This window comes from Myotis davidii, unplaced genomic scaffold (genome assembly GCF_000327345.1).
Source record: "Myotis davidii unplaced genomic scaffold, ASM32734v1 scaffold581, whole genome shotgun sequence".
Taxonomy (NCBI): Eukaryota; Metazoa; Chordata; class Mammalia; order Chiroptera; family Vespertilionidae; genus Myotis; species Myotis davidii.
The window spans coordinates 232,636-258,793 of NW_006291426.1; the positions used below are offsets into that span (position 1 = coordinate 232,636).

Here is a 26,158-nt window from a genome sequence, read left to right on the forward strand (position 1 = left end):
AAGGCAGGCGGGAAATGTTGCAAGCCTCCGTCACTGAAGCAAGCAAACCTCATGTTAGCTTCAAGCTGCCTGGCTTCCAGCCGCCATCTTGGCTGGCAGTTAATTTGCATATAGCCCTGATTAGCCAATGGGAAGGGTAGCGGACGTACGCTAATTACGATATTTCTCTTTTATTAGATAGGATACATGAGCATGTCCTTATAAAGGATTTTGTCATTTTTATTTTCTCTTACTTTCACTTGAAAACTTTAGAAACCAGAGTTAAGAAAGGCTTTGCAGTTGTTACATAGATTGTCTACTGTTAGGATGCAGGAAGAACTTTCTGGAATTGGAGTTTGTTCCATGGTTTGGATACTGAAATCCACTAGTGGGAGTAATGTTCTGAGGGCAGTGGTGCTTTTCTGCTGGACGGGGGGAAGGGCATGCTATGGCTCCTGCCCCCAGAACCCTCCTTCAGTCCTAGGGATGCTGAAGAACCCAACACCAGCCTCCTCTCACTGGGCTATCCCAAGAATCAACTCGAATACAGATTTTCCACTTTTGCTCTAAAGAAATCCACTGAGGAAAAGCAGGGGCCCCCATGTGGGACCAGATGCTCCCATGAGCTACGTGCAACTCTGAGAGAAAAGGACTCTTTCTCCTTCTAATACAGAAGTCTATCCACAAATAGGATAAAACTTAAACCACAGAAGCCATAGCTCCTTCTCATGAAACCCCAAATAGTGGTGTCTTGACCCAGACATTCCAATATTAGGAACAAGATAAAAATAAAATCCAGTTCCATCAACTCTACCAAGCTCTACAGACTACATTTTCATTTTCATTGGTGGCAGACTGCTTACGTCCAAATCACCTTGAGCAAGTTACCTAACTTCTCTGAGCCTCAGGTTTTCTCATTTATGAAGTTGGTATGGTGATAGGATTGACTTGTGAGGTTAAATGAGTTAACCCATGAAGACACTCATTCTAATGCCTGGCACACAGTAAGAGCTCAGAAATGTTAGCTATTATTATTCCTTGCTTGCGGCCTTGTTACCTTTTACGCTTACAAGAAAGTTTAACGGGCATAAGTAAAGTTACAAATTTCAAATTTCATGTATCTTCTGTTATTACTTATTTTACCACCCTGAAAAACTCAACATATTCAATTCTGCTCTTGAAATAAGGACAATTTTCTTTTTCTTTTTTTAAAGATTTTTAATTGATTTTTAGAGAGAAAGGAAGAGGGAGAGGAGAAACATTGGTTAGCTGCCTCCTGCATACCCCATATGGGAATGAGCCCGCACCCAGGCATGTGCCCTGACAGGGAATCCAACCAGCAACCTTTCGGAGGGATGATGCCCAACCAACTGAGCCACACTGGCCAGGGCAGGACAAATGTCTTTATGCGTTAGTCAGCGCAGAGGAATCCAAACCAATGACAGGCTGAACCACAACCTGGAAGAAGATTCAGCCTGTGCTTATGAAAGTGGGTACACTTAGCAGTGTCCTGACTGGCAGCATGTGTGATGTAAACTCCCCAAAGCCGAGTTCAGTGTGACCATGCCTCTTCAGCTGATCCCAGTGGAGACACTGACAACTGACAAACTATAGAATGCAACTGTGTTCAGAAAGGAAGTCAAATGAGGAAATAACGGGTGACTGAGCATAACCTGTCTTATAACCACGAGGACTGCACGTGGATAAAATTAAGGGGGCAGATTAGATATTCTCAGAGGACACTTTCCATTCCAAAGTCCTCCCATTTTTTAAAATTTGATGAAGGAACTGGGAATACAGGCAGGAGAAATGGGCAGCAAAGGTCTTAGCACACTGTCAAGTCTTTCGTTTTTCCACTTATCGCGAGTAGAACCTTACCCTTGGAAGTAGTGCCGGGTTACTTGGAAAAGTGCGTGTCTTTAAAGACACTTTAAGAGTGATTCACTATCTCGGCTTAAATTCAAAGTAATGTTTCCACATAACAGAACACGATACAGCTATTTAAAAATACTGCTTACAAAAGGTTTACCGTAACATTTTAATATAAGCATCTTCTCTCATGAACTGAAGAAAAAAACAGGATACAAAATTGGATAGAGTCTGACCTCAACTATGTTGGGGGGGAAAAAAAGACGAAGCTGCTGACAACAGTTGCCTCCAACATAACAGAACTGGAGGGTTTTTTCCTTTGCCTTCCCCTCACCCCCTGCTACTTTGCAACTTTTCCTACAAGCATATATCACTTTCATAATTAAAAAGTTACTAAGTAATAACATGATATTTAATATTGCACCAAATGGTATGAAAACTCCGTGAGGTTTTCAAAGATTTAAGAAGCAGGATTTGTCTGTGTGGAGGTAAAAAACAGCAACTGGCCCCCAACTGCTGTTTCCTGCCTCTCGTCCACCCAGGCACATATTACAGTGCCTGCGTCTGTCAAATGCTGCAAACTGCCCCCTAACCGCCCCCGTCACCCCATCCTGGGAACCTGCGGCTGATCTGCCCTGGGTTGGGTTTTGTTTTTTGCTGCTCATTAGTACCGCCACTCTGGGCCGTAAGAAGCCAAGCTCATGTCTATCAGTGCTCGCCTTTTCTAACAGTCCCTGGTGACAAGTCTGGCGAGTGAGAAGCTTGAAGTTTGTGAATAAGGATTTGGGGGTGATCTTTGTCTTCTGAGTCATCTACACAGTCCTGAGGACCAGGACTCCGGGCAGTGGCAGGGGCTGCATCCAAGGACCTGCACACAAGTTACATGGCAGAATCGTGGGATTACTGGGCTATTCTAGGGAGCCTGGGGTGGGGTGGGGGCTAAGTCAGCTCACACTCCCCCCATAAGTCCCCATAAACGCATCCTGAGGGAAGCTGGGGGTGGGGCTTAATTCCCAACAAGTTACCACGTCTGCCTTTTCAAGCTGGGGTTGTTCTCTGAGTCTCTAAGACCCGGGACCCAACCCAGGAGCCCTGGTCCCCCACATCATTCTCCATAGCAACATGCTTCGCACTCCCCCCAGTGAACCCTCAGGGAATGGTTGCCCTCGCCTGGGCAGAGGTTACAAAGTCATGGGGGTATGAGGGGCAGTGTCTGAAGTCGCTCCAGGTTCCAGTCCCTGCTCTGCCATTGTGTGACCGTGGGCAAATCATCCAACTTCTCTGGGCCTCAGTTCCCTCATCTGTAAAATGGGAATAGAATACCTACTTCTCAGAGTTCTGGAGAGGATGGCATTAGCTAGAACATGTAGCGTGCGGGGCACACAGGAAGCACTGGATAAATGTTAGCAGTCACACAACAAATGGAAAATCAACCTGCCTTGTTATTCAAATAAGGCCCAGATGTGGCTTTTGAAGGGGTACCCCTTCCAGATGCTGAGGGAAGGGAGACCTCAGTGGGCCACTTCTTGCTCAGCAGCTTGAAGGTGCAGCTTGGTTGCCCCCCACCCCACCCCCCGTGCCACAAATCTCTAAAAACTGGCCGGTTGCACACGAACTGCTGGTGCGAACAAACAGGAGGGCAAGCCAGGCCTTCCCTGGGGAACTACTTAGAGCCAAGTGTTCCTTCACCTCCAATTTACCATGTAACAGTTTGGTTGGCTTAGCTTTGGGGAAACAGTGTTCTTGTCAAAACAGTCATCAAAAATATCCCAAATCCGAAGAGATAATTGGTGAGGAGGCCCAGTTTGGATTGACGGGAACTTCTTCTGCCAGGTTAATGGCTCTAATTGGCCTGACCAGGTTGGTGTAGCTACAGACGTCACTTCATGGCACCGAGCAACTTGTGCAGAATGACTGATGGGTGTTTACCTCTCCCCGGGAAATTAAGCTAACACAACAGGAAACAGGATCAATGTATATTTTAAAAGAATGTGTATACAAACAAACTCCCTCCCATATGTTACTGGGTTTCCTCCAAAGGAAACAGATTAAATTAAATTCCTACCAGGCACTTGGCACTGTATCAGGCTGTGGGACTCCAGGGCCCCCTTCTCAAGACACTTAAAATCAAGTTGAGAAGGCCAGACAAATACAAGAGAAAAGGTTAGGCATCAAAGCAAGACATTTGTAATGAGCCAAAAAAAAAAAAAAGATACAGATAGGAGAATTTCAGGAGATGAGGGGAAAACCTAATCACTACAGATTTAGCACAGAAGTCCTCAGAGGTGAGATGGAGCTTACACCAAGCCAAAGCACGGGGACATAGCATTCAGTAAAGCAGAGAGAGAAAAGAAAGCAATCCAGTGTGAGCAAAGGTATGGCAACAAGACTACGGCGCCCGTTTGCAGTAGAGGGAGCAAAGCTGCGGCCGAGTGGGGAGAAGACACAGAGGCAGGACGGGAGGCCTTCTGAAGAGGACGGGCTTTCCAGGCCGTCTAGTGCAATCTCACTCACACATGAGGAAACGGGATCTCGGAGAGATCAGGCAGCTTACCTAAGGCCACACAGCTAGTTATCGCTGGGAGGTCAGCGGAGAAAACAAATCTGTTAACCTTCCATTTGGAATCTGAGCTGACAAATTGGCTACAGAGGTAAAGGAATATCACCCTAGGGGTGACAGAAACGGTGTGGTTCCCAACCACGAATGTTGGTGGAGGCCACAGGAGGTGTTCCATACATGCTTGCTGATGAAACTGAGAAGATACTAGTAAGTGCTATCCAATTTCAGGCCAATTACTAGGTATTTCTGACTTTATTTTCTCCTCCTTCCCATTGGCCCTCTCCCAAGTGAATAAAAAAATCTCAACGTGACTAGGGGTGCACCCGTGCAGTGGGAAAGTATAGTCTCGGAGATCAAAGTCAAGGGGAGTCTCACAGATTTCAGGTCTCCGACCTCTCTGGAGAGAAGCACCTGTTTCTTTCCTCTCTTTAAGCCCAGCATCTCCCATTTCTTTGAAGTCGTAAGAAATCAGGTGCTTTGTACATTCTCATTATAAAGGAGATAGAACTGAAAGGCGAAATGTCTCAAGGAGGTGAGTCAGGGATGGCACAGGGGCCAGACCCCCACACACCTCATCCAGGCAACCAGTGTGTAAGGAAGGGGGGATATCTTGGCAGGAGCTGGGAGAGAAGGTGGCTGGTGCTTTGTTACATAATTCTAGAAAATTCTTTCAGGCCATTTCTGGGGGGTCACAGAAAAGTTCATAAAGCAGTTGGTATGGTATTATGCATAACTCAGACGCAATAAAACATAATTAAAAAGCACAAAATTAGGGCACTATTAAAATCGACATTGAAGAAGGCACAAAACACCCACCTTAAGTAACTGGCCGTCTCCAGTCCCCAGGAACAGAACAGCTCTGTTCATCACCACGGTGCCATAAACAGATGTCAGGTCGGAATGGATCATGGTAGAGGACGCGATTGGCTGCACTTTCTCGGGTTGATCTTCTTTCTGAATATGCACACAAATGCACAAATAGAAAAAGTTAATTTTTAACAGCCGTAATTCTCAGGATGATTAAATGTCACTTGTGCCCACCTGGGAAGGCTCCTATGTGAGCCCCAAATACATTCTCTTAGACAAGATCCCCAGGAACAACCTTTTATCCTTTTTATCTGCAAAATCACCGTGCTTGCCCAGCCCATGGAAAGCCATTTGTTTACTATGTATTAACACGTATTGATTGCCAGCAGCGAGCTAGCCATCCATTTAACACTCCCCCAGCTGATATATGAAGCCGAGTTCCACTTTATTGCCAAGAGAGAACCGCTGCTGAATTGGGAGGGAGACGATCTTACACTTGGCTGTTTGCAGGATTCTGCTGTAGTTTGTCCTAGGGAGGCACTGGCTCCCAAGGTTAAACAAGCCATTTCCCAAGATGTGAGACAGACCATCCTATTGGGTGTGATGGCAGAAGGAAGGGTTCTGGATTTCCAAGAAGTGTGTAATGTGAAGCCCAAAGACAGGGTAATTAGTTCAGAGGGTAAAGAGGGGAAGATATGGTCATGGAGGGTGGGAAAGAGAGAGCCACAGAACTGAGCGGAAGGGCTGGCCCTGGTGCTGACGTTCCTGACGAGGAAAGGGAGAGCATACTTCCCACCAGAAAGCATTGAAATAGTCTGAGCTCTGAGCATAGACTCACATGCTTGCTCCTGATCATTAAAGAAAGCCCTGTTTTAAACCCAGAGCAGACCGAGTGCTGACCAAAATGTCTTTTTCTTTCTTGTCTGAAGACACGCAGTATTTTATGTTGCTTCCTGCCTTCACCAGCAGAGAACTGAGTTTGTTACACGAATCTCAGGAAGGTACGGAACTAGAAAGAGTCGCTGCTGCCTGTAGCTGCTGAACACAGTGTGATACGCACTTTATCTGCCAGCGCTCAGTTCCCAACTGCGCTAAGGTTTTCAAAGACACGTCTAAGTCTTAGCCAATGAGAGAGCTGGCAAACTTCAGTGAGCATCACCGCAACACCCAAATCGCCCCATGTGGGGAGGGGGAGGTTGGCAAGGGGAGGCGAAGACTTATTAACTTCATTATATTATTGCCAACAGTGTTTATGTCTTTCAATTTATGTCTTATTAAATATTCATTGTTTTTAAACCCACCACCTTTCATTAACATCTACACTGAATGGCTCCATGGACTACCAATAAGTAGATCTCTGAAGCCTTTAAAGGGCCGCCTGTACCGCTTTGCTGAGAAGAAGAGATAAGCTGGGAAGGATTTCCTCCTGTGCCAAGGCCATGATCTCTTTTCAAGGGAAAGATGTCATAACCTAGGGAGAAAGCGACTTATTTGCATAAAATATTCCATAGTAAATTCAGTTTTGAAAGATTTTTTGAAAGTCCATTAGAGCTTTTCTTTCTGTTAAAAGATACTTTCCATGCAGTTGGGGAAGATGAAGACCTGTTCTGTTAAAATTGAAGTTAAGAAAAAATATCTATGAATCACAACAATAGGTCACTGTTTTTAGATAAGGATACCTTGTGACTATGAGCAGAAAAAGAAAAATCAGATGACCTTTAGATAAAAAACAAACAAAAAACCCACACATAATACACCACACATCTTGCTTTAAAATAAAACCAGAATTGTTCAAATTTAACATGGGCTACCTAAGCCTATTACTTTTATTAAATACTAGAGGCCCGGTGCATGAAAATTCATGCACTGGAGGGGGGCCCTCAGCCCGGCCTGCCCCCTCTCACAGTCCGGGAGCCCTCAGGGTTGGGAGGCAAACCAGTGATCAGGGGAAGGTGACGCCCCATCACACCTCTGCTGCTGCCACTGCCGGCAGCGCAAGCCCCACTGGCTCTGGTTACCTGAGCCTCGGGTGGCCCTGGGGGGTTGGGGGGCTGAGAGGACTGGGCGCCACCATCTTGTGGCTGTGGGTGCTGCCATCTTTGAAGGTGTGGCAGTCAATTAGCATATTCCCTTTTTATTGGCTGTGGGCACCACCATCTTTGAGGGCAGGACAGTCAATTAGCATATCCCTCCTTTTTGGCTGTGGGCACTACCATCTTTGAGGGCAGGGCAGCCAATTAGCATTTTCCCTCTTTATTAGATAGGACTAGAGGCCCTCAAACTACGGCCCACGGGCCACATGCAAATACAAATATTGTATTTGTTCCTGTTTTGTTTTTTTACTTCAAAATAAGATATGTGCAGTGTGCATAGGAATTTGTTCATAGTTTTTATTTTTAAACTATAGTCTGGCCCTCCAATGGTCTGAGGGACAGTGAACTGGCCCCCTGTTTAAAAAGTTTGAGGACCCCTGGCCTAACTGCTCCTCTGCTGGCCCTATCACTCCCAACTGCCCTCCCCTGCCAGCCCAGTCGCCCTAACTGCCCTCCTTCCCCTGCCAGCCTGATCACCCACAACTGCCCTCCCCTGCCGGCCATCTTGTGCCCACATGGGGGCAGCCATCTTGTGTGAGGGCATGATGGTCAATTTGCATACTATCTCTTTATTATATAGAATTAGAGGCCCGGTGCACAAAATTCATGCACTGGGGTGAGAGCCCTCAGCCCGGCCTGTGCCCTCCCCCAGTCTGGGAGCCCTTGGGGGATGTCTGACTGGTGCCTTAGGCCCATTCCCTAGGGGGAGTGGGCCTAAGCTAGCAGTCAGACATCCTTAGCACTGCTGGAGAGGCAGGAGAGGCTCCCGTCACCACCCCTGTGCTTGCTAGCCGTGAGCCCTGCTTCTGGATGAGTGGTGCTCCCTCTGTGGGAGTGCACTGACCACCCTGTGGGAGTGCTCCTTTGTTGAGCATCTATCCCCACCCCCATCCCCCGACCCCCACCCAGTGGTTAGTGCACATCATAGCGACCAATTGTTCTGCCGTTTGGTCAATTTGCATATTAGCCTTTTATTATATAGGATTTGAGCAGCACCGAGAGGTTAACTCAGAGAATTGGATGTCATCTCTGCCTGGGCGTCTGGTATATTCTAATACCACTATCTTTGGCTAGAGAACTCCTTTCTTCTCCACTCTGACACAGAAAGAGGAATAGCAGTGGTGCATCCTCAAGGACCAATGGGACAGTGAACTCCCAAGTCTGAGGTATAGAAGGTGCTTCCTTACTGTAGCTATTCTGATTAGCCAAGAACATGACATCACAGCAGCCTTTGCTGAGGTGGGATGAGATGTTCTGTCTGGGAAAGATTGGCTCCAAAAAAGAAAAGAAAAGAAAAGAGAAGAGAAGAGAAGAGAAGAGAAGAGAAGAGAAGAGAAGAAAAAAACAAAGAGGCAGCTCTAAAGCTGAAGGGAACAAGGTGAAAATTGCTTCCAAATTCTCGTCTCAGCCTTTCCAGTGCCCTCCCCTGACCTCTGAGTGTCCCTCAATAGTTGCAGTTTCCAGAATGAAGGTCTGAATCAATAGCACAGGTAAACATTACAGCCATTAAACCCATGTTACCATCTGGGGAGCTGGTGGCACAGAAAACGCCTGGGAGCAGGGGTCAGAGGTTAGGACTGCAGGGCAGCGTGGTTCTCACCCAGCAGGGGTGGGGGCAGTTTATTTCACCTGCTGGGGGCTGGCTTTCCTGGATGTGATGAAGGCTAATGAAGCTTGATTAGTAGAGTGGTTATGCAAAAGAGATAATAATGATAGTAGTAATAAGAACATGTTGGTAATTTTAGCTGGTATTACTGTTATCAGTAACATGTTCTTACTGTGTACTACTAGGAGTATTTAAGGTGGATAAAGGCCAGGCCTTTAGTATGCAAAAGCCTCTGTGCACAGCTTGGATGGGGTTATAAATTGGGTGGGCGTGGTCTCAGGGAGTCATGGGGAGGTGCAAACAGCAATGGTTGCCGTTGACCCTCCCCCGATAGGTCCCTGGGCCTCTATGTCCCTTGGCCTCGTGCAGGAACAATGAACGCTGCAAGCACCTCTGCGAGAAAGCCGCCCTTATGTTCCACCCGATGCCAGACAGTACAGTTTCTCTCCGTATGAGTCTGGGTCCCCAGATTCTCACCCAGAACTGGATTTCAGAGCACTCGGGAGCTTGTATCTCCCTCCTGGTTGAAAAAGACCACAGCATACCCAGTTGCCAGCCCCTTTTGTGCACGCCTCTGTACACCTCCACACCCACACCTCTGTACCTCCTATCGGACTCAATGCACTTTTCTCTTTCCTTCTAGTTGTAGAATTTCCACTCAGCCAGCCTTCCCGTGGTTCTGGATGCTATTCGTTTTGTCTTTTAGTTGTAGATTTAATGTGGTTGTACGCGGCAGCAAGTTCAGGTGTTTACCTATGCCACCATCTTGGCTGTCTCCCTAGGAGTATTTTATCATCGCACCTAATAGGAGCCGCGTAGGGGAGTGAGCGGACCTCCTGGGTGGGAATCCTGGCTCTTTTATTGTCTAGCTAAGTCATTTGGGGCAGGTCATTTAACCGCTCTGTGACTCAGTTTCCCCCTGTACACAATAGAAGTGATGGCAACAGCTTTTATGCCATAGGCTTGTTAATTCAGTCACTGAGGGCTGAAAGAGTTAGGAGGAAGCCTCAGCAAAGCTCAGGACAGTGTCTGGCCCAGAGGGACACGCAACACATGTTTGCTCTCATTACCTTACTTAAAAACACAAGGGCTTCCTGACACCCCATGGCAGTATTCCCACCTTCTTCTTTGCTACCATACTTTTGTTCAGGTAGCAATAAACCCGAGCCTGGGAAAACCACGACTGGGGGCCGAGCCAAACGGCAATCCCACTCCCCAGGGCCATATACCAACTTTCCATCCTTTGGCGCTCGGGGTGGCCATGTGGCCCAGGTCTGCCCAGTAAGTTACCAGAAGTCCGCTTGAGGGGCTTCTCAGAGTAAGTTTCCTCCTTGATAAGAAGAGGCTGTTAAGGTGAGCCACTGGCCCCCTTCCCTCGCCACCTCCCCCTGAAAGTGGGGTTGTGAGGCCATCTGCACATTTGGTTTCCATGACAGTCAAGGTAGAAGGTGAAAATCGACAGCTGAGGCTGGTGTGGACGTGACGATGAAAGGCCCTCAGTTCTCCAAGACGTGACTGAGCACAGACTTCCAACCTTTAAACTTTTTACCAAGTTAACGATCACTGTCATGGTCTAGGCCAGTGGTCGGCAAACTGCGGCTCACGAGCCACATGCGGCTCTTTGGCCCCTTGAGTGTGGCTCTTCCTAAGCCTTAGGAGTACCCTCATTAAGTTAATAACAATGTACCTACCTATATAGTTTAAGTTTAAAAAATTTGGCTCTCAAAAGAAATTTCAATCGTTGTACTGTTGATATTTAGCTCTGCTGACTGAGTTTGCCGACCACTGGTCTAGGCTGCTCTTGATTAGGTTTTCCATTACCTGCAACTGTGTCGCAAGGGGAGCCTGGCTGGGGGGCCTGGCCCTGCTCACCAGCTCCCCTCAGCTGCCAGGCCCAGGAGTGGGGAAGCCCAGCTCCGTCCTCTCTCCCTCAAGGACGCTGGCCAGTCAGGACTGTGCAGCCAATTACAGCAGTGAGCCTGGGAGAAAATAAGAAAGCCGGCCTGGCCCTCCCGTAAGGGCTGCTGTGGCTGAATGGAAATGGATTCTTTTGTGCTGGATCACACAGAAATGGACAGGTTGCCATGAATGGGAAAAGGAGCCCTATGAATGGCTTTCTTACGCTCATTTCAGCAACTGAAAACAAAGAAAGGCCCCAGAGAAACCTCCTCACAGAAGTGAAGTGAATACCTAGGGAGCCGAGCAGAAAAGGGGTGCTGGGGGGGAACAGTACAGTCGGCCCCAGTGTCCAGAGACTATTCTGACTCTTTCTTTGACCCATTTTCTCTCTTGCCCCCCTCTCTCCTAGGAGCGTAATCGCTAATGCTGCTTGAGGCCTATTCTAACTAGTTTATTATGTGTAATTTATTTCTGAATCCCAGCCTCTGCTTGTTCGTCTGTGTGTAACAAGGTTAATGCCTTGTAATGATGCTTTTGCCAGTTCTGCCTTTCATGACAAAATCCAATCCTGATTTAACTCTAAACCTTGTCTCCCCTTTGGGCTTTCCTGGTTCCCTCAGACTTGTCACTCCGCTTCTCCTGCCTGCCATGTCTAACTGGAGCGTCACGCCTACACCGCAGCCGCGCTGCGAGGGAAACTTTTTGCAGTTTACAGAAAAAGCTACCTTGTCTCAAACGATGCTTGGGCTGAAAAAGATAGAGCCTTGGGCCAGATATGCCAAAGGGGAATGGAGGCTACTGAGAAGGCGTTGGCGCTGGTGTGTGAGTGCGTGTCAGTGCGTGTGAGCACAGAGAGTAGTGGGCAGATCATGAGGGAAAGTGCTGGGCCTCCTTCATGCCATCTTCCATTGACAATCCCCACCCTCCGCGTGCGCTGCACAACCCCAGGCGCCAGTCATGTATTCCAGGGTGTGAATGGCGCCCTCTGGAGTTGAGTAGCACTGTGTCCCCGCCCCTGGCCTGACCCACCAAGGCTCATGCAAGGTGCTCAGAGCCATGCTACAGCTGTTGTGGGAACGGGGGAGGAAATGTGCCCAAAAGTGCTGGGAACCCAGCAAGTCTTATACTCCAAGGTGCTAAAAGGACTCTCTTAAATTGTTTTTTTCCTTATGGGGCCAGAGCAAATACTAACTGGGTGCCTGTGAACTTCTTACACACACAGATGAAAAAAATTAGCTACCCTCTTGGGCAGCTAATTTTGTATCCTGCTACCCTTCGGTATACACTTACTTTGCAACTGTTTCTTCATCACTTCCTAAATTACTAACCCAGGGGCTCAGCTGCATGTAGGAAACCTCGCTAAGAGCCCTCCATCCAAGTTCTGGCCCCTGCTCTGCCCCTTACAGGCTGCTTCATTTTGGCAAGTTAAGTCCCTGAACCTCAATGACAGAATCTGTAAAATGGACACAATAACACACATGCCTGTCCATTAGCATGGTTGGGAGGCCACAATGAAATCATGTGTATAGAAATAACTGGAAAATAATCTTAGACAGATGGGAAGAACAATTATTCACCCAGGTTAGACAGCGATTTCACTAGCCATTAAGGTTCTTGTCACTTTTCCTTATTCTTCTGGAGTACTCAGCACTGATGGGGCTCTGACTGAGTTCATGGCATCTCTCTGATCATCTGAAGGAAGAATTTACCTTGGAGACTCAAATGACAAAAAGGAAAAATTCAAAGTGTGTGGGAGGAATGGAGAAGGGAAGTTTGGGGACACAGCTAGGCAGGCACCTCTGTCCGGCAGCGTGCAGTGCAGCACAGGAAGCATGAATTGGTATTTCACACCTTCTCGCTTGCTCTTCTACCATCTTTCCTCCTTCCGAGGGCCCCAGGTCTTCCAGCCTCTCAGCCCTCCCTGCCGCCAAATACCGCCCAAGATTTATCCTTCCTCTTTCCTGCTTTATGCACCATCTCCCAGCTAAATCTCCATCCCCTCCTTATAGCTAATTCCAGTCAATTACTTATGAAAAGATACCTGACTCAAATAATTCACAAAAAGACACCAGCATGAACGGCGATAGTGTGAAAAATGCATTTTCACAGACTCTTGGAGTTGAAAGAGACTCACTCTGCCAGTGTGCCAGCTATTGGCGTTGAATTCGGAGATCTGTTTACTATGGGGCCGTCCTGTGTGATGCAGGACTTTGAGCATTCCTGGCCCCCGTCCTCAAAATGCAAGCAGTGCCTCCCACCATGGCGACCACTGAAAAGCTCGGTCCCCACATTTTTAAATTCCATCATCCCCTTTGAGAACCAGTGGAGTCTGTCACAAGGTTTCAGAGTTGCTGGGAAATGGTTACCCAGATGCTTCTTCCCTCAGCCCTGTTCCTCTCTAGTCTTCCTATCATGGCCAACAGCACCATCAATCACACCAACGCCTGTCTCCATCACTCCCCACATCCAACACACGAAAAATCTCAGCTGAATCTCACAACAACATAAAATCTACCTTCTCCATTTCCACGTCTCCATCCCATCCAAGTCTCCATCATCTCACTCCTCATCTACTCCACAGGCCTCCTGGTCTCTCTCTCTAAACCTAAAACCTATTCTCCATCCAGTAGCTAGAGTAATCCTTTAAAATACAGAACCCATCATGTTACTCCCTTGCCTAGAATTCTTCAATGGCTTCCTTTCACACTTAGAATTAAATCCAAATGCTCTGCGCCCCCACCCCTGCCCCAACCCCACCACCCTGGGTCTTCAATGGGCTGGTCCCTGACAACTTCTTCAAACTCCCTTGTCCTTCTCTTTCACTGCTTCCATTCCCATGGTGGCCATCTTGCAGCCTTTTCAAATGTTCCCATCTTTCTGCCTTAGGGCCTTTGCATGTGCTATGTATTTTACAAGTCCTCTCCCCACTCTACTCCCTTGTAGGCCTTTTTAATCTTTCAGGTTTCAAGTTCAGTTACCTCCTCATGGATATACAACTACAGATCTTCCCATCCCTACCCCAGTTGTTATTCTGAATCACAGCACTCCATTTGTTTCCTTCAAAACACCTACTACAACTATTGTTTTTAGTTTTTATTTATTGTCCATCTCTCAATAGACTCTAAGCTCTACAATCGTTTATCTTAGTGTACACTTCAAATGCAACCTACACCTCAGCATCTGGCATGTAGTAGGTTGTCAATAAACATTTATCGAATGGATGAACAAATGCACGAATCAATGTTTGAATGGTTTCGGTCAATATCACATCAGGTGATGCTGGCACATCGCTGAGGAGGCCTAAACATTAGAGTTCTTCAATTGAGTCAACATTCGTCCCTTGTAAACTCTGAGCCACACTTCTACCTTGGGGAGCAATACTGAACTACCCCATACTTCCTACTCCCATGTATCCTGGCCTTCTCTAAATTTCACATCCACATTCAATGACGGTCTGTGAGGGGCAGTTTCTGGGGCTTTTGCCATCCCAGGCATTGAAGGGCCACAGATCCAGGGTACTGAACACGTGGCTCTGAAAGTAAGCAAAGCACTTCGGGTGTTCTCTGACTGCTATGATCAGAGTAGCACAAATTATGAACATGCCTCGCATTGCGTTAACTCTTTAAATAATAGCATAGTGGTAGCGTGGAAGAATAGGAAAAACAAGTGATTTTAAGTAAAAAGTGATTTGGGTTCAAGTGCAAGCTCCATTACTTATGGGTTATAAGTCTGGGCAGTCAGAAACGTTCTGAAGTTTCTCCGTCCCCCCATCCACCCATCATTTATGGAGCACTTGCTCTTGGCCAAGTCTTGATCAGATGAGAATAAAGCTGGGATTGTCCAAATAAGCCGATCAAATACATTTTGAAACAAAATGCAACACGTTATACTTTATGCCGCGGGTCTCTGAAACACTTGCTAACTGAAATGAACGGCTGGAAAGGCTTCCACTGACATCCACAGTTCATGAATAGAATTCAGAGAACCCATGAATTTGGAGGAGAAAAAATAATCTTTATTTTAGCAAACTCTAACCGAAACTTAGCATTTCCTTTCATCATGGATGCAGGCCACCGTGGTATTAACTGAGCCTGTGACTTTGTCACTAGGAGAAATCAGATATTTTCATATCATTTTGTAGTTGTCTCAGATATCTCAAAATATTGTTTACACTATCTCTACTTTGAAATTATGGTTGTCACTGCTCCTAGATCTTGCTGTTTAATGTGTTTAGATATATTACTAGACCTCAAATGGAAAAAAATATTTTGACATATCTGTGTATGTATATCATTGGTTCATCTGCAATTCTCTCTTTTTGTTTTATGCACTTACAACCATTATCCTGAGAATAATCTACAGGCTTCGCCAGGGCCCCAGGTTCCGTGGGATGCGGAACCCCTGGTTGAGGGGCGTGGAGAACTACGATGCACAGGAGGTTGGTGTGCATCTGGTGACACCTAAGAGCTCCGGCTCCCTGGCGACTCACCCCAAGCTGCTGCCTCAGAGAAGCCAGGCCAGCACCTGGGATCTAACCGTAGGAATCAGTCACCGATGGAGGAAGGGGCCTCGGGAGGATGTCAGTGAGCATCGTTTCGGCACAGCTGGTGTGTCAAGGCATAGACTTCTCCAGCAGACTCTTCCCAGACCAGCTCATTCCTGGGGCCACGACCAGCAACCCAGCCTCAAAGGTGAGGAGCCCCAGGGAGGTGCCCTTCCCTCCAGCTGCTGGGCCTGCATTCTGGCTGTACACACAGCTTCAGGGCTCTGGAAGCTCTCACCTCCCTGTGCTGCACTCACCATCTCCTCTCCCAGATGAAGAGCAGCTTCTTTCTAGTCTGACGAGCCTTTGTTGAGGTCCCACTATGTGTTACACAGCCTTCGGGATGCCTGGGAAATCAAGTGGGACAGACCCAGCCACTCCCTCAGGCACGCCCACCCCAAACAGGCCGTGCTATGTGATGGGTGGATGGGGGGACGGAGAAACTTCAGAACGTTTCTGACTGCCCAGACTTATAACCCATAAGTAATGGAGCTTGCACTTGAACCCAACACAGAGCCTTGCACTGCGCCAGGAATGGGAGGCGTTGCACAGAGTTACAGAGTAGAGCCCCAATTCCCAACTTCATGGCCAACTGCCTGCTTAGTGACTCTTCCTGGGTGTCGCAAAGGCATCAAAACAGCAACAAAAATTAAATTTATCTTCTTACTGGTCACCAACACCTCTCAGTTCTACGTCTTAGTAAACTGTTTCCTCTGTGCCTCCTCTCCACCCTCACTGCTGCCAATCTGGCCTCACCCCATTCAGGGCTTCAGCATCCCTCAGATGGATGACCGCAATCCACAGAGTCTCTGTTCCTCTCCAGGATCGGCCCCACCACTCCAGACCAAGGCGACATTATTTCTTGCCTGGACTCCTTCAGGGGCCTCCTGCCGGTTTCCCTGCCTCCACTGGGGCCAATCTCTTATCCATTCCCCACAGGGCAGCCATTATTGGGGAACTCAAATCTAATCATTTCACATCCCTTCAAAGACTCTTCTCTGCTTCGAGGAAAAAATAAATAATCTCCTTCCCACAGCCTGCAAGGCCTACAGGATCGGGCCGCTGCTTCCTTTAGCAACCTCCTCCCGTACACTCTCCTCTGCCCCCCTCCCTGCACTCAACCACATGAACCTTTTGTTCTTCAAACTGACTGAGTCATGGCCTCCTTTCAGCCCTTGAACTTGCTCCCCTGTCTGTGAGGAGTGGCTCCCTTCTGGAGACAACCATCACTATCCATTCTCATCTTCCTGATGCCAACTCAACCTCCATCCAGGCAACTGTCCCCAACACCTGTTTAGTTCCTTTACAGCCCCAACCTCAGTCTGTGCCTCAGTTTCCTCGTCCGTAAGAGGAAAGTAACAATGTTACCTCATAAGGTTGTGGTGAGGATTAGATAAGTTAAAACGGTGACCTGCTTTCTTAGAACCCTTGGTACACAGTACGTGCTCTGTAACTGCTCAGTTACTCTAATCCTATCTAATAAAAGGCCAATATGCAAATTGACCTAACAGCAGAATGACTGGTTGCTATGACACGCACTGACCACCAGGGGGCAGATGCTCAACACTGGAACTGCTCCCTGGTGGTCAGGTGCTCCCGAAGGGGAAGGAGCTCAGCCAGAAGCCGGGATCATGATTGGCCAGCAGGAGCCTCTCCTGCCTCCATGGAAGCACTAAGGATGTCCAACTGCCCACTAGGAGCCCCAGACTGCAAGAGGGCACAGGCCGGTCTGAGGGACAGCCCCTCCCCCGCCCCCAGTGCAAATATCTCATGCACTAGGCCTCTAGTATAAACATAACTTATTTATGTGCTGCATGTTTATTGTCTACTCTTTTATCAGTGGGAGAAATGTTTTCATACAGTACTTGGCACATAATAGGAATGCAAGTAATTGTTTGTTTAAAACAATGGCTCCTCTTCTACTCAGTTGCCTTGCCTGAAATCTTTCCTCACCCATTCGATCTCTTGACTAATCTTTAAAGAGTACAATCAGACCCTGTCTGCTTATAACCCTGCTGTGTCCTTCATCAGCCATAGCCATGCTTTCACACCCTGCACGGCAGCGTCCTGGAAGGTCCTTGGAGATGCCTCAGGGACAGGCATGGATGTCAGGGTCTGGGAACCCCAACCCCTGCTTCACCCTGTGTCCCAGCTGGTGGCAATGGTCTCAGCCAGGGCAGCAGGCCAATGATGATTTGCTAATCTTTTCCTCATACCGAGCTTCTGGTTGAGATTTACATTAAAGGCCAGGTTTGGAAAGTCTGAAAACCACGAGCCATCAGGTTAAATCCACCCACCTTTGCCTGTCTCATTAAGCCCTTTGCCATCTGGACCTGCACACTCATTTCTGGACACTCCCCGGCCGGGTGCGCTACCTGCGGTTCACAAGCCTATTCAACTTCCTGCGTGTGCACAAGCTGTTCCCTCTCTCCACAACTCCCTTCCTCGCCTTCTCCACTTGGCTCCAGCTTCACCCCTCGGAAGCCTCCTAGGTCCTCCCAGGCCGAGTTTGATGCCCCTTCTTGCGGCTGACACAGCATTTTATTTTTATTTTTTAAATTTTTTTGCGTACATCTGCATTGTAAAGGTTTGTCTTGCTCTCTGTCCACAACAGCAGGGGTCAGCAAAATACCACTTGTCGGCCAAATCTGGCCCACCTGTTTTTTTCCCGAATGGCCAACCATGAGGTCAGAATGATATATTTTTAAATATTTGAAAAAAATCAAAAGAATATTTCATGACAAGTGAAAATTAAATAAAATTTGAGTTTCCGCGTCTGAAGTTTAATTGGAACATCGCCCATGGTTGCTGCCACCCTACACAGTGGTCATGTCACTGCAACAGAGGCTGTGTGTGGCCTGTGAAGCCTAAAATACTGAAGAGCTGACCTTCACAGAAAAAGCTGCTGAGCTCTGCCTAACAGCATTGGCCTGCCAGTGGGCCAGCATCGTTGGGGCCAAGTCCCTATCATAACTTCTCCAAGGAGAACACTATGTGTAACTATTGACTAGACAGCCAAACCGATATGAAAATCAACTACAGAATCTGTGAAACATAACTTGTGACAGTATAAAAACTTGTAATAATAAAACTGTTAGTATTAAGACTATTTGGTTTTGAGACAATATAACAATTGCATTTTCAAGATAGAAAATTAAACTAAGAAACACTATGAGTACATTTGATAAGAAAAAAAAATCTTACTATTATGGCCCTGTTCCCACAAACAGGTCAGACCCTGATGCCCACAGACTGCCTCCCCCCCCCCCCCCCCGGAGACTTTGGTATTCTCACAGCAGGCCTCAGGCTTAATCAGCTATGTGCATCATGTATTCAAGGTCGGCAGAGGTCATCAAGAAGCTCAAAGGAAGGTAGAGGAGGTACCATGCTATGCGGTCAACATGATAATCACAGTGTAGCTCTTCCATCATTCCATCCAAGAGAACCTTCCCACTGTGCCTACTGGGGGCATCACTTGTTTGACCCCCTTCTTCTGATTGGACCAGGGGTCAGTGTCTGCCCCAAGGGCAACAAATCCCCACTCTGAATAGTGCTCTAATTTGGTGTGAAAGGTGAGTTGGACACAATTCTCTTTCCTGGTGATTTGAACTAATTACTATGGAAAGTTTTTGCCAGTGGGGAGCCCAGGCAGAAGGGCCAATGCCATGGAGAGGCAGAGTGGGGATCAGGCAGGCTGAGACCCATTCAGGTGGAAGGGTTGAGTGGCAGACATCTGAAGAAGCAGAGGCCTTTTGGAAGCCGGACTGAGGAAGAGAGCCTTGCTAATTATGGTGACAGTGAAACCTTAGAGTGGGCATCCATCACTTGTTGCTGCTAAGCTCCTTCAAGCTGCCTTGAGTCCAGAACCATCTCCCAATTCCATCTCAAGGAACCCTATCCTATTACATTACTAATCATGATGGTGATGATAGTAAATACATACATAGCATTTACTATGGCTCAGGTAGTGTTCATCCTAGACATATTAACTCATTAATCCGAACAATAATCCCATGAGGCAAATAGAATGCCTATTTATAAATGAAGAAACCAAAGCACAGAAAGGTTAAATAATGTGCCCAAGGCCATACAACCTGGCCCCAGAGTCTGTGCATGTAACTACTACACAGTACTGCTCTGATTCCTAGATTTCATTGTAACTCCATGTGTTTCTGCCCACTAAATCCACCATCCCTTATCTGAGCTTGCCTAAGTAGCTTTTTGTTTCATGCAGCCAACTATGTCTAAAATGGAAATTAGTATTTGAACTGACTCTATAAAGAGTTGGCCCTTGGAGAGATTTTATGTGTATGGAACTGGTTCTGGTGTACAGCAGAATGGAAGACTCTAGTAGCACCTCCTGCAAATAGACTGTTGTATGCAAGAATGAATGAGCTAATTAAACTATGACCTGTAGGTTCTTGAGAGTCAGACTACAAGCTCAAAAATGGAAAGGCTTTAGGTTTTCTAGGTATTCCCTTTGAGCAATTAGAAGAGAATAAGGAATATAAGGTAGTTGTGGACCCTGATAAAGAAGATACCTACTAAGAAAGGCTCTCAGTGGCTTAATTGATCACAAATTTTAAAAACAGAGCCTAGTAGCCATTTCTACACAGGAACCTCTCCCATGAACTACACTTCAGGGAGATGCCTGCACTGGACTGCCTGCCTGCATTGTGTTTCTGCCATCTGAGCCAGCCCTTATAAAGGAGTTCCTGGATCCTATTTCAACCAATAGGACTGAGGTTTCCACATCCAATCAGAGCTGTGCAGCTGTAAACCCATCAGCTTCTTCACCAACCAATCAGAGTGGCTCAATTCTGAAAAATCAGGACAGTATCTTTTGAACCAATCAAACTTCTAGGATTTGGAGTCCTCATTTGCATGAAGACAGACCAATCAGGTATCAGGGGTGGGGACTTCTGTCTAAATAAGTCAGCTCCCCTGTGGCTCTGGGAGTGTACTTTCCCTTTCCACTTAAGATGAGATAGAAGATTGCATTTCCATGGCCAGAGCTGAAACACCTTAAATGTCTTGCTGGAGCAGAGAAGAGCTGTCTAGTCAGAGAGGAGCCTCCCTATGCTGTATCTCAGTTGAGCTGTTTGCACTGAATAAAGTTTCTTTCTCTACCACACCCACACCAAGATCATCCATGGACATAGTGGGATGAGTTGAAAAAATGGACAAGTTCTTATCTCAGGTGCCTCAGCTGGACTACAAGGGAAATTGTGTTCCCTTTCAGCAGTGGTTCTAAAACATGAGTGTATTTCAGAATCACCTGGAGGGCTTGTTAAAACACAGAGTTTCTGATTTAGTAAGTCTGATGTAAGGCCCAAGAATTTGCATTTCTAGCAAGTTCCCAGGTGATGCTTATGCTATTAGGTCAGGGACTGAACTCTGAGAATCATTACCCTATCTACAGCATAAAGCCCTTTTCCTCTTATCACTGAAAGGCATGATCATGCACATTATTAAATTACTAGAGGCCCAGTGCACAAAATCCATACACGGGTAGGGTCCCTAGGCCTGGCCGGCAATCAGGGCCGGTCTGCAGGGCGATCAGCAGGGTGATCAGAGGGCCTCCACTGCCATCAGCCTTGGCTGGCCTGGGGCCTGCGGCTGGGGGCAGTTCCTGCATTGAGTGTCTGCCCCCTGGTGGTCAGTGTGTGTCATAGCAACTGGTCATTCTGCTGTTTGGTCGATTTGCATATTAGGCTTTTATTTTGTAGGATGCCATACAAGACCTAAACATGCTGGGTTTCCACGGTCAAAATTAACCTCCAAATTGGCAAGATCAGAAGTCTGGCTATGCCAATGAATGGGGATTTCTAGGAAGAGCCAGAGGAGTGGAGGATGCCAGACAGCCTGAAACTGGGAAAAACAGGCCTGGATGCATCAGACATTAAGAAAACACAATAGTTAAGGGAGAATGAGGTGGCCAGATTCAGGAAAATATTGCCACTAAGTACAGAAATCATTCCTAACATGATCCTCCAAGACCCTTCATTTGTTAATTCAACAAATATTTCTCAAGTCCCCAACTATATAAGGTACTACATGCTAGGTACTCTTGGTTCAACAAAAAATAAAATGTTACAAGGTCCCTTACCTTCTGGGGATTACATTTTAATTGTGGCTGCTGATAAAGAAAAGAGTGTCTGTGGTCCAAGGAGTATTCTCTTGAGGCCCTATAATGATCTCTGAGATCATTATAACCCTGAATACAAAGAACACCAGCACTAGAAGCTGACAGTTTCAGAACTACAACCTCCCGAGTGTTAACTTCAGGTAGTCAAACACACAGAACCAGAAACTCAGTTCATGGTCAAGGGTTCTCTGCTCTATCATAAGTCTCATGTCTGCAAACAGCTGATCTTATCAGAGCAGTTGCAAGAGCCCAGCTAGCTCCACACAGGATAGAACTGACACCCACTATCCATGGTGCCGGGCTGTCCAAGGCCAGACCACCCAGGTCCTAAAACCTCTGCCATTTACCAGCTGTGGAACCTATTAAAGCTCTCTGGTCCTCAATTTTATCACCTACAAAATCATAATAATACGTATGGTCCTTGTCTCATTGGATGGCTGTGAGAATCAACCACAAGTGAGGCATGTAAAGGGCTTAATACAAAGCCTGGCCATGACAGCTATCTAGTAGATAGTAGCTATGACTGCATTTTTCCCTCTGAGTGGGTATTGAGTTTTGAAAACCCACCGTTGCATATCAAATGTATATATGAGGGTAAAAGTCACCATCTAGCCTATAGATTGCAAAATGGTGAGACAGGATCATAACAGAAACCAAAGGAGGAATAAACGTGACAGGAAGACTGTGGATTTTGAGGTCAAGAAGGCTGCACTGCCAAGTTGTCCTGGGACATCACTTCTGCATGCAGTGGCTAGAAGTGTCTTGGGTTACTGTCTGCCAGAGAGCATGTGAGCGTTTTGTGGTTGTCTGCATGACAGCTAAATTATGTCAGGCTTTGGTCCCGTTGGCCAACAGGATAAGAAAACACCACTCTCAGTGTCTCCAGAGGGGGTGGTCACCATGTTTAAACCACAGGCAATCCCAGGACCCAACTATGGCAGCTAAACAAACCTAGAACAATCAGACTTCAAACCTCGGGTACAAACACTTTCTACAAGTGCACTGGTGTGCAAGGAGTAGCTGGCGCTCAGAGAGGGAGGAAATTAAATTAATTAGCTTGTACATAATTTAAAACATTCATTTTTTATATTAACCAAAGCACACGGATATGTTAGGAAATAGAATGAAAAAAAATCACATGAAGTTTTAAAAATGTATTTCAAAGGGCCCCCTCCAACCTCAACCCCACATTTAGGGGAGGTTGGCTGCTGCCTTTTCAGTCAGGGGACTTTCAAGGGAAAGTTTGAGAGGCACCAGAGTGGAAAAAATACACAAGGAGACATTGCAAGACCTGGGTTTAGGCTGGAGGGCCCTGACACCCGCTGTTTTGCTCTTTTGTGCTTCCTCATCAGATAAATGGGAATGTTCCTCATAGACTCAGCCTCAGACTTGATGAGGGCTCACAAGACATAATATATGGCAAGGCGCTGTGCAAATATTTCCCGGGATTATCATCATGATTATTATAGGACTGTTATTATTTATTAAGGTCCACAGAAATCGGCTGCCTTGGCACGTTCACAAGCTGAAGCTAACCTGCTGGAGTTGTGAAAGGGGATTCAAAGTTGGTGGCAAGGCAGAAAAAAGCAACAGGCCAGTGTGAAAAAGGCTGAGTAGTACACACTCGTGGCACAAGCATCCCCCAAATGAACCCTCAGCAGGAGGAGCTGAAGGGGAAGAGAATCAGCAACATGTGATTGACAGGAAGAGAGCCGAGAAACGAGGAAACACAACCCAGTCGCTCCTGTCACTTTGCTACCCATGGTTGATTGAAGATGGAAAATCAGAGCAAGCCCTCTCGTAGGAGAGGGAGAGGCAAGCACATCGGGCTGCTTGTGCCTCGCTGCCTGTGGCTTACCGTTCAAAAACGACTGTCTGCGCTGAAGGAACTGCGGTTGGAACCTATTGAGGCTCTCGCTAGGGTGTTTCAAGTCTGTCTCCTGTGTTCGGCACCTATAATTCAGCCTGCCTTTTCCAAAACACAATCACACCTGGAAATAAAATGCAGAACAAATGCCATTCAAATGACAGCATTGTTCTGAGTGACAACTGGAGGCACACTGATCCCATGACCCCATTAAATGGGGTTGCAACCTGTCATTGTCCTTGCAGCGGCACAATCAGTGGCACCCAGCACAGAGCCGTGCTCACACTAGGAGGCATCAAACAAATGTTTGTTGAATGAAGTATCCTATCTGCCTATTTAATAGGTTAGAAAATAGCTTTTTCAGCAAAACTACCACCTCTCCCCCCCCACCCAATTCAAACCCCTCTTGAAACCCCATTCCACTAAGGCTTTTTAGTGCATACTAGCAGCAAGAAATTTACTTAAATGAGGGAAGAAAAAAAAAGAAAGCAAAACTCCAAGCTCCCACCTGTGCGACCATGACATGCTATTGTTTGAACCAGAGTGTATTATTTAACTTGGATGACAAGCTCAGGGGGTAGAGACACCGTCTTTCAGAACACATAGCTCTGAGCACACTGGGAGTTCTCAATAAATAACAGCAGCAAGAAATGCTATGGAGGGACCTCTTTTAATTATGTCTTTTTCCAATTCCAGATTTTTTGGCAGCATGTGTTTATCCCTCGCTTGATTTCCAATGGGCAGCTCTCTCCCAGAAGCTCCCGTGAAGATGATAAACAGCTCTCCCACTGCCCCTTCCCCTCCTCATCCCAGCACCAGTAGGAACACCTGATCGAGCCAAAACACGGATTCTGACTGCACTCAGGTTGCCTGCTGCGTTTGGAAAGGAACTAAGTCCTCCAGGACCCAATGGGTAGAGAGAGGCAGTCAAGAGAAATGTTTTGGCTCCACACATCTACACAGCTGTCAGATGGCAAAGCTTGGACTTCCACTGTTATTACCTGCTGTGGGCCTCCGAGCTGTCTTGTCATTAGCCCCAGAGACCAAGTATGCCTTAAGCTTGACACAAAGTAATATTTGGGGGTATTTTCAAGTCTTTCAACAGAAGAGTGGAAGGTGATAATTTTCGCCAAACTCGAACTATAGAATATAAAGATCTAATAAAGACAGATAGTAAATATTAAATTATATGTGTATAGAAAGATGAAGTCCTTTAGGATGCATTATATGTCATTTATGCTTTAAAATATTTATACCAGTGACTAAATGAAGGCATTATCAGCATGCAACAGATAGGCAAGGTAGAACAAGCAAATGACCATTCTAAGGAGCCTTGCAAAGGACGTACGTTATTTTTTCTCCCTGGAAAATAGGGCTAATATTTAGTAAGATGGGTTTTGCCGAGAAAGGGGTGAGTGGGGTGGGAGTGTCTTTCTGTACACATATTAATACACCTTAGAGCCAATGCCCTCCTGTGTGTCTACACAACAATTGTAGCAGCACAACACATTTTCCAAGTGGAGACTGCTCCCTTGCCTCCCTGACGCCTTTTATGCCAAAACAATGGCAACACCTGTAGCCATTAATTCCTGCTCTTTGATTTCCGCCCAGTTGTAAAGGAGGCTCTCAGCAGGCTCGCTCTCAGGAGCCATATGTGGAGTAGACGTGCCAGCAGCCTTGGAAGGAACACGGCCGCTGAGAAGTGCACAATGGCTCCATAATCCCCATCAACTGGACCCTCTTGAACCGCTGCTTTATTTTCCAGTCAAAGAAATGCCAATCTCAAGAGTCAGCTGTGGCTGCCCTGGGCACCCCAGAGAAGCCTGTGCTGTTTGCCTGGTTGGGTACTACACAAGGGTGGTGCCACGGAGCCCCAAGATGTAGTCAGGCGATCGGGAGCCCAGAAACTGCCTGTAGCACCCCAACACTTTCTCTTGCTCTCCCCTCCAGGGTGAGGCTTTTACCTACAAAGCCACCGCTGCCTGCCCACCCTCTCCCCCACCCCGCGGGAGACCACAGCGCACCCTCAGCAGAACCACAGCCCCGCCCCCTTGCGCTGGGTCGCGCTGAGGGTTCTGTTTGGCCGAACGCGAGCCTCTTCCCAGGCTGGCTCTCCTGGGGTGTGGCAGCAAGTCCTTTAGGAAGCGGCTTCTCTGCGGAGGGCACTATGTTCGGTAACCATGTTTTGGGAAGGGGTCGAAGCCACAAGACAGCTAAAACCACACACCTGGGTTAGCGATTAGGGAGGGGAGGGGTGGGACTGCATGGGAGGCTCAGCCCCAAACCAGCGCCCACGTCTGGACAGGGAAGGACGGCACTGGGATTCAGGCACTGGAGTTTTGAGCCTCACTCCTGCCCTCGCCACCTCCCCCTTTACACTCCCTTTGGGGACCTCTGGCCCTGCGTTAGAGTCTCCGAGGCCTCCGAGCCTGTGTGAGAATGGCGTCGGGCGGCCCCCGGGCTGTGTGACTCCCGGGCCCGGTAAATGCCAACCCGCTCTCCCTCCCTCTTCGCCTCGGCGGCGGCTCCCCAGCAGGAGCGCTCCTGGCAGTGTCCCGGGACAGGACTTACGCAGTTGGTCTCCTGGAGCGAGAAGTCCCACTGGCAGTTCTTGGCGCGCGCCTGGATCTCACTCATCCTGAAGAGGCACAGCGCCGTGGTGGCGGGGGAGCGCTTCTCCTGGCCCTCCCCGGTGGCCGCGCTGAACACGCCCGCCCAGACGTCCAGGGCCTCCACCAGGCTGGAGGAGAGGAGCAGGCGGCGGCCGTAGGGGTGCCCGTGGCCGCA

At 47.5% G+C, this 26,158-nt stretch overlaps 1 protein-coding gene across 1 annotated transcript in view; it reads right to left on the bottom strand.

Moving 5' to 3' along the window:
- The window catches only part of PLXNC1 (plexin C1), a gene marked incomplete at its 5' end in the record, with an annotated part of 169,094 nt that overhangs the window by 142,692 nt on the left and 244 nt on the right, over positions 1-26,158 (bottom strand). Inside the window, 2 exon segments of the mRNA XM_015564527.1 lie at positions 5,225-5,362; positions 25,943-26,158. The exon segment at positions 25,943-26,158 is cut by the window's right edge and continues 28 nt beyond it. Coding sequence (XP_015420013.1) covers positions 5,225-5,362; positions 25,943-26,158 — 354 coding nt within the window.